The sequence below is a fragment of the Nyctibius grandis genome, chromosome 15 (assembly GCF_013368605.1).
Source record: "Nyctibius grandis isolate bNycGra1 chromosome 15, bNycGra1.pri, whole genome shotgun sequence".
Lineage (NCBI taxonomy): Eukaryota > Metazoa > Chordata > Aves > Nyctibiiformes > Nyctibiidae > Nyctibius > Nyctibius grandis.
Window position 1 is genome coordinate 2,160,410 of NC_090672.1, and position 13,077 is coordinate 2,173,486.

Below are 13,077 nucleotides of genomic sequence, written 5' to 3' on the forward strand. Positions count from 1 at the left end.
CACCAATTCATCTCACCTGGAACGTGTAGGCCTTACCGAATCCTGCATTTACAACAGCTTACCTGGGACTGCAAGGCAAGCATCTGTTTCTCCAGGTTCTTCCTGGCCTCCTCTTCCTCCTCCTGCTGCTCTTGCAGGTTGTTCTTCTCCTCTTCCAGCTGCCTAATCCTACTGCTCAGGTTGAGTTTCTGGCGGGTTTCTTCCTGAAGCAGCTCCTGTTACACAAACAGGCATAGTCAAAGTATAGTTTGGTTCATTGTGTGTCAACTGTGGCCGTGGACTACCACCCTCCATTACTCTATGTGGAGTTTCAGGTTTGATTATTTTTCTCACAGCATTTTTGTACAAGGACATGCTTATGAAGATATCTATAATTTGGGTTTTCAAAAAGGCACTGCTCATTCATTTTGGGCACAGTTAAACCTTTATAAAGCATATTTTTGATCAGGGAATCCATGCCACTGTCTGTTCTAGAAGTTACTGGATGATACTTTTCTGTCTTTAAAGGGGCGAGCACAGAAGTCACCTTCAAAATTTATTTTTCTTCTTTCAGACAAGCATATAGAGCCCCTATTTTAAACCACCTGGGAAGAGTATATAGCAGCAAATCCTGCAATGGCAGCTTGCTTCCAAGTTTTGCTGCATTGCTTAAACAGAGAGGTCAGTTTAAAGATAGCTGTAATTTGGCAGTGGAAACTTCTGTCGTAACAGAACCTAATAAAAGGTGTAACCACCATCCCCCTTCCCCCATCCTGTTCCTCACAGATCTCTCCAGTTGTGATTAACATTATTCAAGTAGTCACCATTAGCATTTTCATACAGGGAAAACGAAGTATATTTAAATGACAAATATATTTATAAAGCTGCATTATTTAACTCAAAACCAAACACTGGCAGTTTTTAAGAACTTAAGCTGTCAGTAAAAGACAGGGCATTGTCCCTTGTGCCTTTCATACACCCCAAGGATCTTATTGACATTAACATTCTACTTGGAAACGTTTTTTTTGACTTAATGCTTATCTCCCACAGAGACTAGGAAATAAAAGAAACTGAAAGGCTACAGTCTCTCAAATAGTGAATCTTAGATAATGAAAAATTGGCTCCACATGTAGCTGAGCAGTCATTATACATCGCCCTTCACCAGACTTCAGCAGGAAATGCAGCTCCTACCTAAGGGACTTTCCAAACCATGAATAAAAATGTGTTTCTGTTCTGCAGTTAGCATTTCAACGAGGAACAAAGCTTCAGCGCAAAGTTTAAGCTTCCCTGTACACACACCTGTGTATCCTGGAGCTGAGATTCCAAACTAGCCGCATCCTTGGCAAACTTAATGCCTTTCTTCTCTGCTTCCTCCAGGAGACTCGAGACATTATCCAGCTCGTTCTGCAAAGCAAGCAGTCTAAAGGTAACAGCATGCGGCTGACTCATGGCAAAGCTCACATCCCACTGGGAGCTGGAACAGCAGGGTACAAAACCTCAACAAATTCCAGGTATGGCAAGAGATCCCAGTACAGAGATACAAGCTAAAAGTACTGAAGTTTGGTTAGAAACTTTAAGTTGGATGTCAATCTTGAACTTAAGGGTATAACAGGACAAGAGTTACACATGCTATTTAGCAGAGCATGCCATTCCAATATCTGCATTCATACTTAAACACTATTTTGAATTATAGGACCATATATTTTACAGGACCATTAATTCATGGATTATCAGAGTGGCAGCTGGGTTTAAAGCATCACTGCAAGAGAAAAGGTTACTGCCAGGTGCCAACTCCTGCTGTTTCAGGCTATGCTACTTGTATATACAGTGAGAGACTGCCCAAAAGCTTCCTCCAAAAAGAACTCGGCTCTTCTCTTTTGAAGCAATTTAGCTTGACTTACCTAAAGTACTCATTGCTGTGGTTTAAGAGTCAGCCCAGACTGCATTTTGTTCATTTTTCTCCATTTCCCAGAAGAACAGGCCTTTACTTGCAATCCCTATCCATCAAGCTCCCAACTTTGAAGCACAAAAGGAAACCTGTGGCCATCATCAATCAGTGCTCACACCTACAAGTGAGCTCAGCCTAATCTACTCAATTCCATATCCCAGCCAGACACCTGTAGGCCAGCTGTCAGTAGAGTCCCCTACAGGATTTTGTCTCCAGGATGGGAAGCCATGTAGTTAGAAGCCACTGTAATCCTCACAAAGCCCCAAAATGTCAGGATTAAGGTCACAGCTGTCCAGCTGTCTCCACCTGAGGCACGTCACCACTTGAAGGCCCTTCTAGTACATCGGTGATGACTGAGATCACCTCCCACATCAACTGCAGACCCAGTTCCTGTAGACTTAGCTGCATCTTTGACTATCATTTCTCACAGCTGAAATGAAATTTTTCTACATATGGTGAAGGCTTTTAATTTCTAGTGTATTTTTCAGCAGTTTAGGACTTTGTACAGCCTTACCTGCAGCTTGTTAGCTTTCTCCGCCAGTTCCACCCTCAGTCTTTCTCCTTCTGTGACCTTAGCCGTTAGCTCTTGTACCTGAGCATCAAGCTTCTTCCTCTTATGTTCAGACTCTGCCTTGACCTGCTGCAGTACCTTCACTTCACAGGCTAACTCCTTGTTGTCGGACTCTAGGCCTTGCTTGTTTTTTTCAAGATTTGCTTTGAACTAGGAAAAACAAAAGGAAAGATATTCAACACTTCGTTATATATCAGTAAAGTTTTCTGCTAAAAATATTCAGCCCAGCAAATCATGTTTACAAGTTTAAAAATAAAACAAGTGCTCAGCAAGTTGTAAATAGGGAGTGTTTAAAATGCTGCCACGTAACATTCTGTCTGTGTTAGCCACAGACTAAGTTAATGCAAGTTATTCCACTCTCAGATATCACAGGTAACAGGGAGGACCAGAAGATACTTCTATAAATCAACAAGATCTGGGATGTCAGTGCTGTAAAATGCCTGTTTGAGTAGCACAGTAAGTAGGAAGGAATGTGCCCATTAACAGATCAGCATGGCTCATCTCACAGAAATAAAAGGAAAGATATCAACTAAAGCTGCCCTGATTTTAGTAGGCGTAACAGCCTGGAAGTGCACAACAAAGCACTTTTCACCGCTGCACTGACGTTTGTCAAAAACCTTTTTAAAAAAGTAATAATTGGCATAAGGGATGTTTAAGTGCCATTCTTACTATATCACTAAACTGACATCATCTTACCACAGGACCTTTGTTGAAGATTGCAGGGTATTTTTCCATCTTTTCATGCTCTTATTGAGATTATTTTATGAATAAGGAGCAGAAGACATGCATAAGATCTTCAGGTGAATAAACTATAATTACCACCAGCTTTAACTACTATGTTTCTCACTTAGTATTTTAAACTAAGGAAGTTTGTGAAGTATTTCCTAAATAAAAATATTACTACAGTATATGAACTGTCCACACACACCTTTGTGAATGACCAGAACTATAATTTCACAAACTAAAGATAATTTTTTTTTTGTAGTGTTGGAATAACTCTACTTTTGAACAAGACACTCGAGCTGCACTAGAAGGAACCACGCTATCCAGGTGTGCCTCCTCCTGCCTGCTCTGGTAGTGGGTACCAAAGGACACAATACAGCTGTGCAAAGTGGCCAGATACTCCACAGATACCTAGCACTGGAGGTCACACCACAAGCATGAAGTTAAGAGTGGCTGGAAGAACTGTTACCCCACCTGTACTCACAGTTTGTTATTTGGGAGTGCCGACATTACAGTTCCCTTATTTGGAAGCACTCTGCAGTTCACTCATGCAGAGAGCTGCTTTTCACCACATAAGCACGTGGGTTGCTAGAAAATTCCTACAGAAACATTACATGAATTTATCTCTAGGTGCACCGTTTCCAAATCAAATGAACATTTTTCAGATAGATGCCAGGACTGTCAAACCAGCAGGATAGATTTGATTCAATTGTTATGCATGTACAGAGGACAACTTAGATCTCCAGATATCAGTGGAAGGGATCACAACACTTATGTTACTTATAAAAAGTCCTGAAGCAGAAAAATGTATTTCTGTAATTCATTTTCTTCTCACCCTTTTGGCCTGTTCAAGTTGTTCAGAGAGCTCTTCCAGGGCAGTAGCGTGCCTCTGCCTGATTTCCTGGATCTGTGCTTCATGGTTTTTGGTTTCTTCTTCAATTGCTTTCTTCAGTTCAGCCACCTCCTGCTCTCGCTTTGTCCTACAGGAAGCATGAATGGTTATCAAAAATCAACATTTTAGTCTTTTGTAAATTAAAGTCAAATTTTAATGGTGCCTTCTTACACACACATGATCCTACCTCAGCTCTTGCTGTGCTGCAGTGGTATCCAAGGTATCTTCTAGTTCAGTTTTTAAAGCCTCCAATTCTTCACTTAAATCTCTTTTCTGCTTTTCTGCCTTGTTGCGTGATGCCTTCTCAGATTCAAGATCCTCCTGGAGTTCTGCAATTTGAGCCTGTAACTCTCTTATCACTTTCAGTGCATTGTTTTTCTGAACTGCTTCATCATCACCTCTGTTAAATAGAGGCACAACAGTTAATGATATTTCATAGCTTCAGATCTATTCTCATAACAGTTATTTAAATTATGTACACAAATAGCTCAACTTTCCCACTAGAATAAAATAGACCTTCTAAAGCTTCATACATAGAAAACCACTCCTGCACTGTTACTTTCAAGATCCTAACAAGTGCAGTGCCCCAGGTACTACAGATGCACTACTAGAATGATCAAGCTTTCAAGTTTACATTCAAGTATTCCAGTTTTGTAAATCTCAACGTTGTCCCAAAAACACACTCTGTCTGTAGAATTTTCTCTTCCTGCAAAATTATGGATCATTACTCAAAAAAATACAAAAGGTGATTAGTTTATAACACGTGGCTGCAAGACTACTACACCAATCTTTCAGTGACTGAACAGGACACATGTTATCAAGTACTTTGACCATGAAGAAGGCTCTGAGAATTACATGGATTTTCCCTCCTGAGGCTAAACTCTGGGAAGCTAAACAAGCTTCCAGAGCCCAGATGCTATTACACCCTGGTGAACTACTGTAGAGCATGGATGCTGATAAAACACTGAACTCCTTTTCTGCCACATCTACACACAGCATACAGGTGTCTAGAGATGCTCTAGTACAAGCATGAACTGGCTTCTGCTTTAACATGCCCAGCTCTAACTGATAAGTTTGCAGTCAGCTGAAATTCTGTCTGGCAAAGGAGGTTTCTGCCACGCTTCTGTAGTCACAAGCCCCATCATGCTCTCACCTAGCAAGAGCAGCCTGCAGTTCTTCCTCTTTCTTGGCCAGCTGGATCTTCAGTTCTTCAATCTGGGCTTGCAGCTCAGCTATTTGGTCCTGTAGGTCTGTTGTTTCACCATCAAGTTTTCTTTTAGCTTTTTCTAATTCTTGACGGGTCTTCTCCTCCTTTTTTAAGCGCTCTAAGGAAGGAAAGGATTATATTTATAAGCAATTTTTTCTCTTGTCATCCTCAGAAGGTTCAGGGGCAGGGCAATGGGGTGGCAAGAAGGGTGGGAAGTTTAATATATGTTGTGTCAATTCTTTCTCCAGTCTGCAGCTGGAAGGGTGACTGGGAAAGATGAAATAGCAAAGCAGAACTGTATGACTTAGATAGAAAGTCAAGAAAAAGTCAACAACTGGAGAAAAAAGTTTGAAGCAGGGGAACAGAAACATAATCTCATCTTGACAGAAAATAAGGAATGGGATCTAACAGAAGAGCAGTTTGAGCTGCTAGGCCAGGTGATCGCAGACATCAGGATTCAAAAGTGAAGAACAACTATGGACTGGAAAAAATGATGGCTTGCATAGTTCTGGAAGGGCTAGGCTAGATTCCAGAAGGTCTACTGGAAAACAGTATAGCTTAAAGAAAACTTGGATAACCATTTTTGCAAGTATCTGTGCCACTAACTTCCATCCCATTGATATTTAGCCAGACTTTGCAACCCTGATAGCTTCCAGTAATTTATTTGTGTAGCCAAGATACTCCTGCCCTAAGGTATTTCTTTGTGAAAACCATCCAGTTATCAGTGCTATAGCAATAAAATACATTTAGGTGACCTGCCTATTGTCTGATTGAGATAGTTACTGGCTGCCTTGTTTACACTTAGCTAATGACCGGGTATGTAACATATTTAAGTCACAGGAAGGGTTTGCTTAGGATAGCATTAGCACAATTCTACATGCATTAGCATAAACTTAAGTCATTAGACTTGTTCAGTACTTAGTGGGTCCTCAGTGCAGAGATTTCTCTCACACCCCTTCCTAAGCCTGCTACTGAACCAGGACATCATCCTCTCCATGGAAAGGGAGCCATGGTCAAGAATCATCTCTTAGAGCCACCCACGGCTCTTTGGGATTTTCCAGACAATCTCAAGTAACACTGTTTTTCTCTAAAACATCAATTCAAAAAAACATCATTAAAAAAACCTGCACTTTTCCCTCTGTTTTTACACTATATTTCTGGTGAGTGACAGTTAGAACAGTGTCACAAAACCCAATTTTGTAATTGAGAAAGCTCGTAGTAAACTGAATTAGGTTTTCTTTTCAAATTTCAGTGCCTAGCAGTGCCAAGACCTTAGCAGAGACTTTAATGGCTTCTTGAATCATCTCAAAGAGTAAATATCATTTTATTGTGCTTTACTAGCCAAGAAATTGCATGCCTCATGTTTAAGCTTTAAATGCCATTTCTAAGGTCATCAGTCTTGGAACAGCACCGTAACCAAACCCATCTGTCAAGTATCTTCTGAAATGCTAGTCCTGATTTAAGCACACAACTACTCAAGCATTATTTCCCAGTGAGTAAAGCTTACTTATGCCCACCTCAAGGTCTCGGAGTATGATTTTTAGTGAAAAGGTACGTCAGTCACCTACTAACCTTATTAGTTCAATACCTTCCTACACAGATAAGATTAAACTTTGGTATTCTTCCACAAGCACATCAGTTTTAAAATATGTAGCAATACAGGCCATAACACAGTAAGTGAAAAACTATTTCCAAATTAGGGCATTGAGAGCAACTTTGCTTTATATTTTGCAACTTTGACTTGGCAGTTTATTGATGTTGCACAATAGCTATTTACAGCCATAAGTAATTTTAAAAAACCCATTAAATCAAGAAAGGTTACATATAGGGCTACGTTTAGCCTGTGACAGCACAGCCAAACAATCAGAAATAAATGGCCAAAGAAATTGAACCATTTTAGATAAACAAAGCATTAAGAACAGCAAAACAATTCAGATTTGCTTATTTAAAAAAATATTAGAAGCCTAACGAATACCTACTAACATTCTTCCAGAAATACATCGTTCTAGTGTGTTATTACAGAAAAGTGTACAACTTCTCAAGAGACAGATGTTTTACCTTGTTACTAAGGGATGCACGCAACAACATGAATTTCTGAGTGTGTCTATAAATGAAATAGATTCTCAAAAATGCAAAACTAACAAGCTAAGCATGAGAAAGACTGAGCAGCCAAATGCAACAAGTCTTGCAAGCAATGTAAATTTCTTACAAGAAACAGATAAAAATAACAGCTATTAAGGTATCTACATATAAGGTTACACTTAGCAGACTGGACCAGATACTGCATACATTGTAATCAGTGATCCATTCCTTTCTAGCACGATGTCCAAGCTGTTAAAGGCAAATAGAACAAACCTTCCAAATCAGTGATCATCATTTCCTGCTTGTTCTTAAGCTTGGCCAAGTTTTTGGCCTTTTCTTCTTCTTCAGCCAGCTGAGAAGTACATTCAGCAATTCGATCCTCCATCAGCTTCTTTTCCTGTGTAGGAGAAAGAGAAGAAAGAATAACTTCTAAAATAGAATCACAGAATCAATCAGGTTGGAAGAACCCTCTGGGATCATCGAGTCCAACCATTGCCCTGACACCACCATGGCAACTAGACCAGGGCACTAAGTGCCATGGCCAGGCTTTTCTTAAACCCCTCCAGAGATGGTGACTCCACCACCTCCCTGGGCAGCCCCTTCCAAGAGCTAATGACTCTTGCTGACAAGAAATGCTTCCTAATGTCCAACCTGAACCTCCCCTGGCAAAGCTTGAGGCTGTGTCCTCTTGTCCTATCACTAGTTGCCTGGGAGAAGAGGCCAACTCCCACTTCACCACAACCTCCCTTCAGGTAGTTGTAGACTGCACTAAAGTCCTCTTCTCCAGGCTAAACACCCCCAGCTCCCTCAGCCATTCCTCGTAGGTCAGACCCTCCAGACCCTTCACCAGCTTGGTCGCCCTCCTCTGGACTCGCTCCAACACCTCAACATCTTTCTTGAAGTGCGGGGCCCAGAACTGGACACAGGATTCAAGGTGTGGCCTCACCAGTGCCGAGTACAGAGGGACGATCACTTCCCTAGACCAGCTGGCTACACTATTCCTAATAGAGGCCAGGATGCCATTGGCCTTCTTGGCCACCTGGGCACACTGCTGGCTCATGTTTAGCCGGCTGTCGATCAGCACCCCCAGGGCTCTTTCCACCAGGCCGCTTTCTAACCACTCTTCCCCCAGCCTGTAGCGCTGCAGGGGGTTGTTGTGGCCCAAGTGCAAGACCTGGCACTTGTTCTTGTTGAACCTCATGCCGTTGGTCTCGGCCCATCTATCCAACCTGTCCAGATCCCTCTGTAGGGCCTTCCTGCCCTCCAGCAGATCAACACTCCCACCCAGCTTGGGGTCATCTGCAAATTTACTGAGGGTGCACTCAATCAATACAATTTGAAGAATCTCTAAGCAGCACAAATAACTGAATATACAAAATCCATACAGAGGTCTCATACAGCATATATAACAGATTTTATTTCAAGTGACTGACCTGTCAATATTAAGGATCCATTGGAATAGTATAGAAATATGAACATTTGTTTTCCAAGAAAGCGAGACTTGGAATTCAACACACAGGAGGCCTGGTTTTAGGACAGCATTTGCTGTACACTTCTGGAAATCTGTTTGCAAAGAACCACCATAGCTCTGATAAACACTGTATCCAGCTCTTAGATTTGGAAGACTCATGAAATAGGAAAGAATGCATGGCAAATACCTCCCTTTTAAAGGTCAGTTTAAAAGAAGCTCTAAAAATGTCTCAGCTTCAACCTGTTCAAACCCCACAAGTTTTCAGGCACAAGCTCTATAGATAACGTAACATGAGTCTCAAATGTTCTGAGAGCTATCACTTGGTACTACTGTTACTTAAGTGCAGAATCTCCACCACGCATACTGGTCTCACCTTCAAAAATTTGGAATTTTGGTCCTCCAACAGTAGGATCTCTTCCTCCATCTTCTTGATCTTAGCTTCAGCTGTCACTTTTTCAAGCTGCAACTTCTGTCGAGCTCCCTCCTCCTCATCAAGCTGTTCCTCCAGGTCCTGGGAAGAAAGGCAATTGCATCTGTGCACTTTCCAGGTTACTCATGTGTTTGTTTGTTTGGTTTTTTTTAAATTCGTGAAAAAAAGGCATTTTTTTGAAAAGCCACCTGCCTTAACTAACACTAAAAATGCATTTGCTTTTTGTTAGATGCATTTATATCAATGATCTGGTAATGAAATTAAGGGCCATGTGATACACATGGAATTTTTTATACTTTATTTCAGCTTTGGCTGAAATAATGCTGTCTAGGAAACATACACTCACTTCAGAGTCTTTTGCCTTCTTCATTCTGAACATAAAAAAAAATAAAAAAAAAATCTACTTAATGACAACCAAACCAGCTCAGGCTTTATGTCAAATACTTCCTAGCATACTGCATCTGAATAGGGCATCTGGTGTAAAAGTGCAAGTGTCTGGAAAGAGACACCACAGGAAACAGATCTCCTGATTTCAGTACGAATCCAGATCTCAATATCACAGATGAAACGGTTCAGATATTGGCACAAATAGACAGATACGACTAGAAGAGCAATAATGTATTGTGCTTCTATTCATTAATGGTTTTAAATAAGATGTTCAGCCACATATCAATGGACACTTATTAAAAGGTGTCAAGAGCTCTGAGGTGTGGGATTTATATCCCCTTCAAGTACCTTGAATATTTTAACAGATAAGTTCTCAGGTATTCCCTGTTTCAAGGTCTCCGTGTATTCAGACGGAAGCATCTAAATCATCAGATTTTCATAAAAAAACCCAAATAACTTGGAGGAGATTAGGTGTCTTAAGTTTCATAAAAGTCAAAGAAGGAATATTCTTCAAGGTATTCACTGAACTCCAGGAACATTTCTCTTATAAGTGACATCATCCCATCAGTCTTTGTTTCTATAGGAAAGCAGGTGAGCCCCATGCAGTCATTCCTGGTTCCTCCCCCCTCAGAAGTGCTTGCTACCTTTCATACTCTATCTGCACGTACTATAGCTACCAACAGGGCATTTTGACTTTTTCTTTCCTCACCCTCTATGCCTGGAGACCACAAGAAGCTAAACACACTGAACACAAGAGGAAAAAAAATCAAATTGATTTTATTCCACGCATGGTGCTAGGGAGCTAAATTCCTTCAAGCCACAGAGATGCTGAGGGAGCTTTCCCATCCTTAACCGTCCTGCTTGCATGCTTTTCCAGTCCCAGTTACCAAGATGCATACCTGAATATGGCCTTGCATTTTCTTTTTCTCATTCTGTAATATTTGGTTTCTTTCCTCTTCCTCCTCAACTCTGGACTCCAAATCATGGAGAATTTCTTCCAACTCTTGTTTTTTGGCAGCCAAGCGAGCCCTCATCTCCTCAGCTTCTGCAAAGAGCTCTGTCTCAGCCTGTAGCTGCTCTGCAAGAATATTCTTCTCTTCTAGAAGCTGCAAATACGCACAAAAGTTAGTAAAGCAGTAAAACGATGTTTCGAAGTTTCTCATGAAAGATTATACGTATGACAACTACAAAGTCACTTGAAGGCCAAGTTCTGCTCCATCTCTTGACTCCCTGGTCAATATTCAAAGCCGAAGACTTTTAGCAGGGCTTTATCAGCAGTCTAGAAGACACCAGCTTTTGTAATAGGGCTACAGAAATATTCACTCACTTGGCCTCCCAGTTTAAGGAACAGATTCCACTGTGCCTACCCCACTGCCCTGTCCTACCAGCAGCAAAAAGATGAGGGAAGTGCCCGTTTCCTGGACTGTTCCTCACACTCATCCCTGCATAGTGGTGGAGCAGCGCCATGGGTAGCTGGGCTGAAGCTGACACTTGGACTCACTGGCCCAGAACTGGAACACATTCCTTTTTGCCGTGTAAACTTGACAACAGAGTAGCCCCAGTTGGGAGGGACCTACAACAATAATCTATTCCAACTGCCTGACCACTTAAGGGCTGACCAAAAGTTAAAGCATATTATTAAGGGCATAGTCCAAATGCCTTTTGAACGCTGACAAGCATGGTGCATCAACCACTCTCTAGGCAGCCTGTTCCAATCTTTGACCACCTTTTAGGTAAAGGAACTTTTCCTAATACTTAGTCTGAACCTCCCCTGATGCAGCTTTGAACCATTCCCACATGTCCTGTCACAGGATCAGCACCTCCCTCTCCACTTCCCCTCCTCAGGAAGCTGTAGAGAGCAACGAAGTCTCCCTTCAGACTCCTTTTCTCCACACTAAGACAAACCCAGTGTCCTTAGACACACCTCACAGGCCATGCCTGCCAGCCCTCTCATCAATAGGAACTTATGCTTTGCCATTCAAGATATCCATGGCAGTTCTATCATGTCTCAAAATTACCGCAGTGCTAAATACATGTCTATCTTTAGTGACACTCTTCCAGCTGTTCTTGAAATTGATATCAATGTTACTTATCAGCATAAATTCATTTTCAGTTTTGTTCAATAATTGTCATAATTGCTTCCCCATGTCTTAAACACCACATGTACACCACAGGAATATCCTACCCTGAAAACACATCTGAAAAGGAAAACTCTCCTATAAACTAGGAAAGGCCAAAAAAAGTTTTGATTCATTAACGTGAAGTTTCTGCATTCCTGGAGGAATAGCTCATGCTGTATCTTCCTGTTTCAGATTTTAGCAGCGTGTGAAAGGAGACAGCTCTCCTGATTCACAGTACTTTTGCTCACAAGCGTCTCCCCAGCATGGCTCCCTCACACAGAGGGCAGTGCAATATACATGCTGCATATCAAAAGCTGATCTTGGGCACAAACCTGTTGATGTTTCCTTTCCATTTCCTCAAGTTCTGCCTCCACTTTTGTCTGTTTTTCTTTCACCTTCATTAGCTCCTCATCCTTGGCTTGAAGTTCTTCTTCTTGACGAGTGACCTGAAGAAGAGGCTTCACCTGCAAAGATTTTAAATGAACAAGTAAGAACCAGCATTTACCTATTTACAAAAGCCAAAGAACGTGACAGAATATAACGAACCTTTGTGAAGACTCTCCACCACTGCCAGTGCCTCAGCTTTAAATATGCAGCGCAATTCCTCTGCAGGATTTTCAGTGCACTCAGTTGCTGTTGTTTCTTTGCAAAGGCCCTGAAGACAAAGAGAGCAAAACATTCCATGTTAAACAGAGCTGAGCATCTGTCCGTGTTTCTAATTTTCAGGTTATCCAACCCTAGAACACTTGCAGACCATAAATAGGCTTATTTTTAAGTTGCAGTGACTACACTGATTTATGAGTACTCACATGAAGAGGCACAGCAAAAGCTGGATTGACTATTTTCAAAACAATAATTACAAATGCTATTTGTTCTTACTCTTAACAGATGTTTTTCTTAAAAAGATAAAATCATGATGGATTAGATGCTGAACTGTCCTTTAATTTCAACAAAGCAGCTTTCCAGAGTATCTCTAAGAGCTTCCAGTGGAGCAGAATGAGAGATGATTTTGCAGCCACTAGCGGTACCGTAAAGAGCTGCATGTGTCACAAAGGGAAGATTAAGGAAAGGAGATATTGCTATGGAATGAAGGTACAAATTCTTACTATTAGGTAAAAATTCACCTATTTACCCTGGATACAACTACAGTTTATCAGGCAACACGCTTTCTTAAGAAAATCTCTCCTGAAATGGAAGCTTTAGTGCATAGCTCCCTATCAAAGAGACTTAAGATGACCATGAGAAAAATCAAACCATAAAAGCACAC

At 41.2% G+C, this 13,077-nt stretch overlaps 1 protein-coding gene across 2 annotated transcripts in view; it reads right to left on the bottom strand.

Annotated features, from left to right (window-relative positions):
* Positions 1 to 13,077, bottom strand: part of MYH10 (myosin heavy chain 10) — a 107,157-nt gene that overhangs the window by 10,974 nt on the left and 83,106 nt on the right. For both annotated transcript variants that reach the window (XM_068413506.1, XM_068413507.1), the window contains 11 exons: positions 12,357 to 12,465; positions 12,143 to 12,274; positions 10,590 to 10,796; positions 9,247 to 9,384; positions 7,676 to 7,799; positions 5,267 to 5,438; positions 4,301 to 4,513; positions 4,057 to 4,201; positions 2,442 to 2,648; positions 1,279 to 1,383; positions 63 to 215 (listed from right to left, as the gene is read on the bottom strand). In XM_068413506.1, coding sequence (XP_068269607.1) covers positions 63 to 215; positions 1,279 to 1,383; positions 2,442 to 2,648; positions 4,057 to 4,201; positions 4,301 to 4,513; positions 5,267 to 5,438; positions 7,676 to 7,799; positions 9,247 to 9,384; positions 10,590 to 10,796; positions 12,143 to 12,274; positions 12,357 to 12,465 — 1,705 coding nt within the window. The remainder of the gene's footprint in view (positions 1 to 62; positions 216 to 1,278; positions 1,384 to 2,441; positions 2,649 to 4,056; positions 4,202 to 4,300; positions 4,514 to 5,266; positions 5,439 to 7,675; positions 7,800 to 9,246; positions 9,385 to 10,589; positions 10,797 to 12,142; positions 12,275 to 12,356; positions 12,466 to 13,077) is intronic.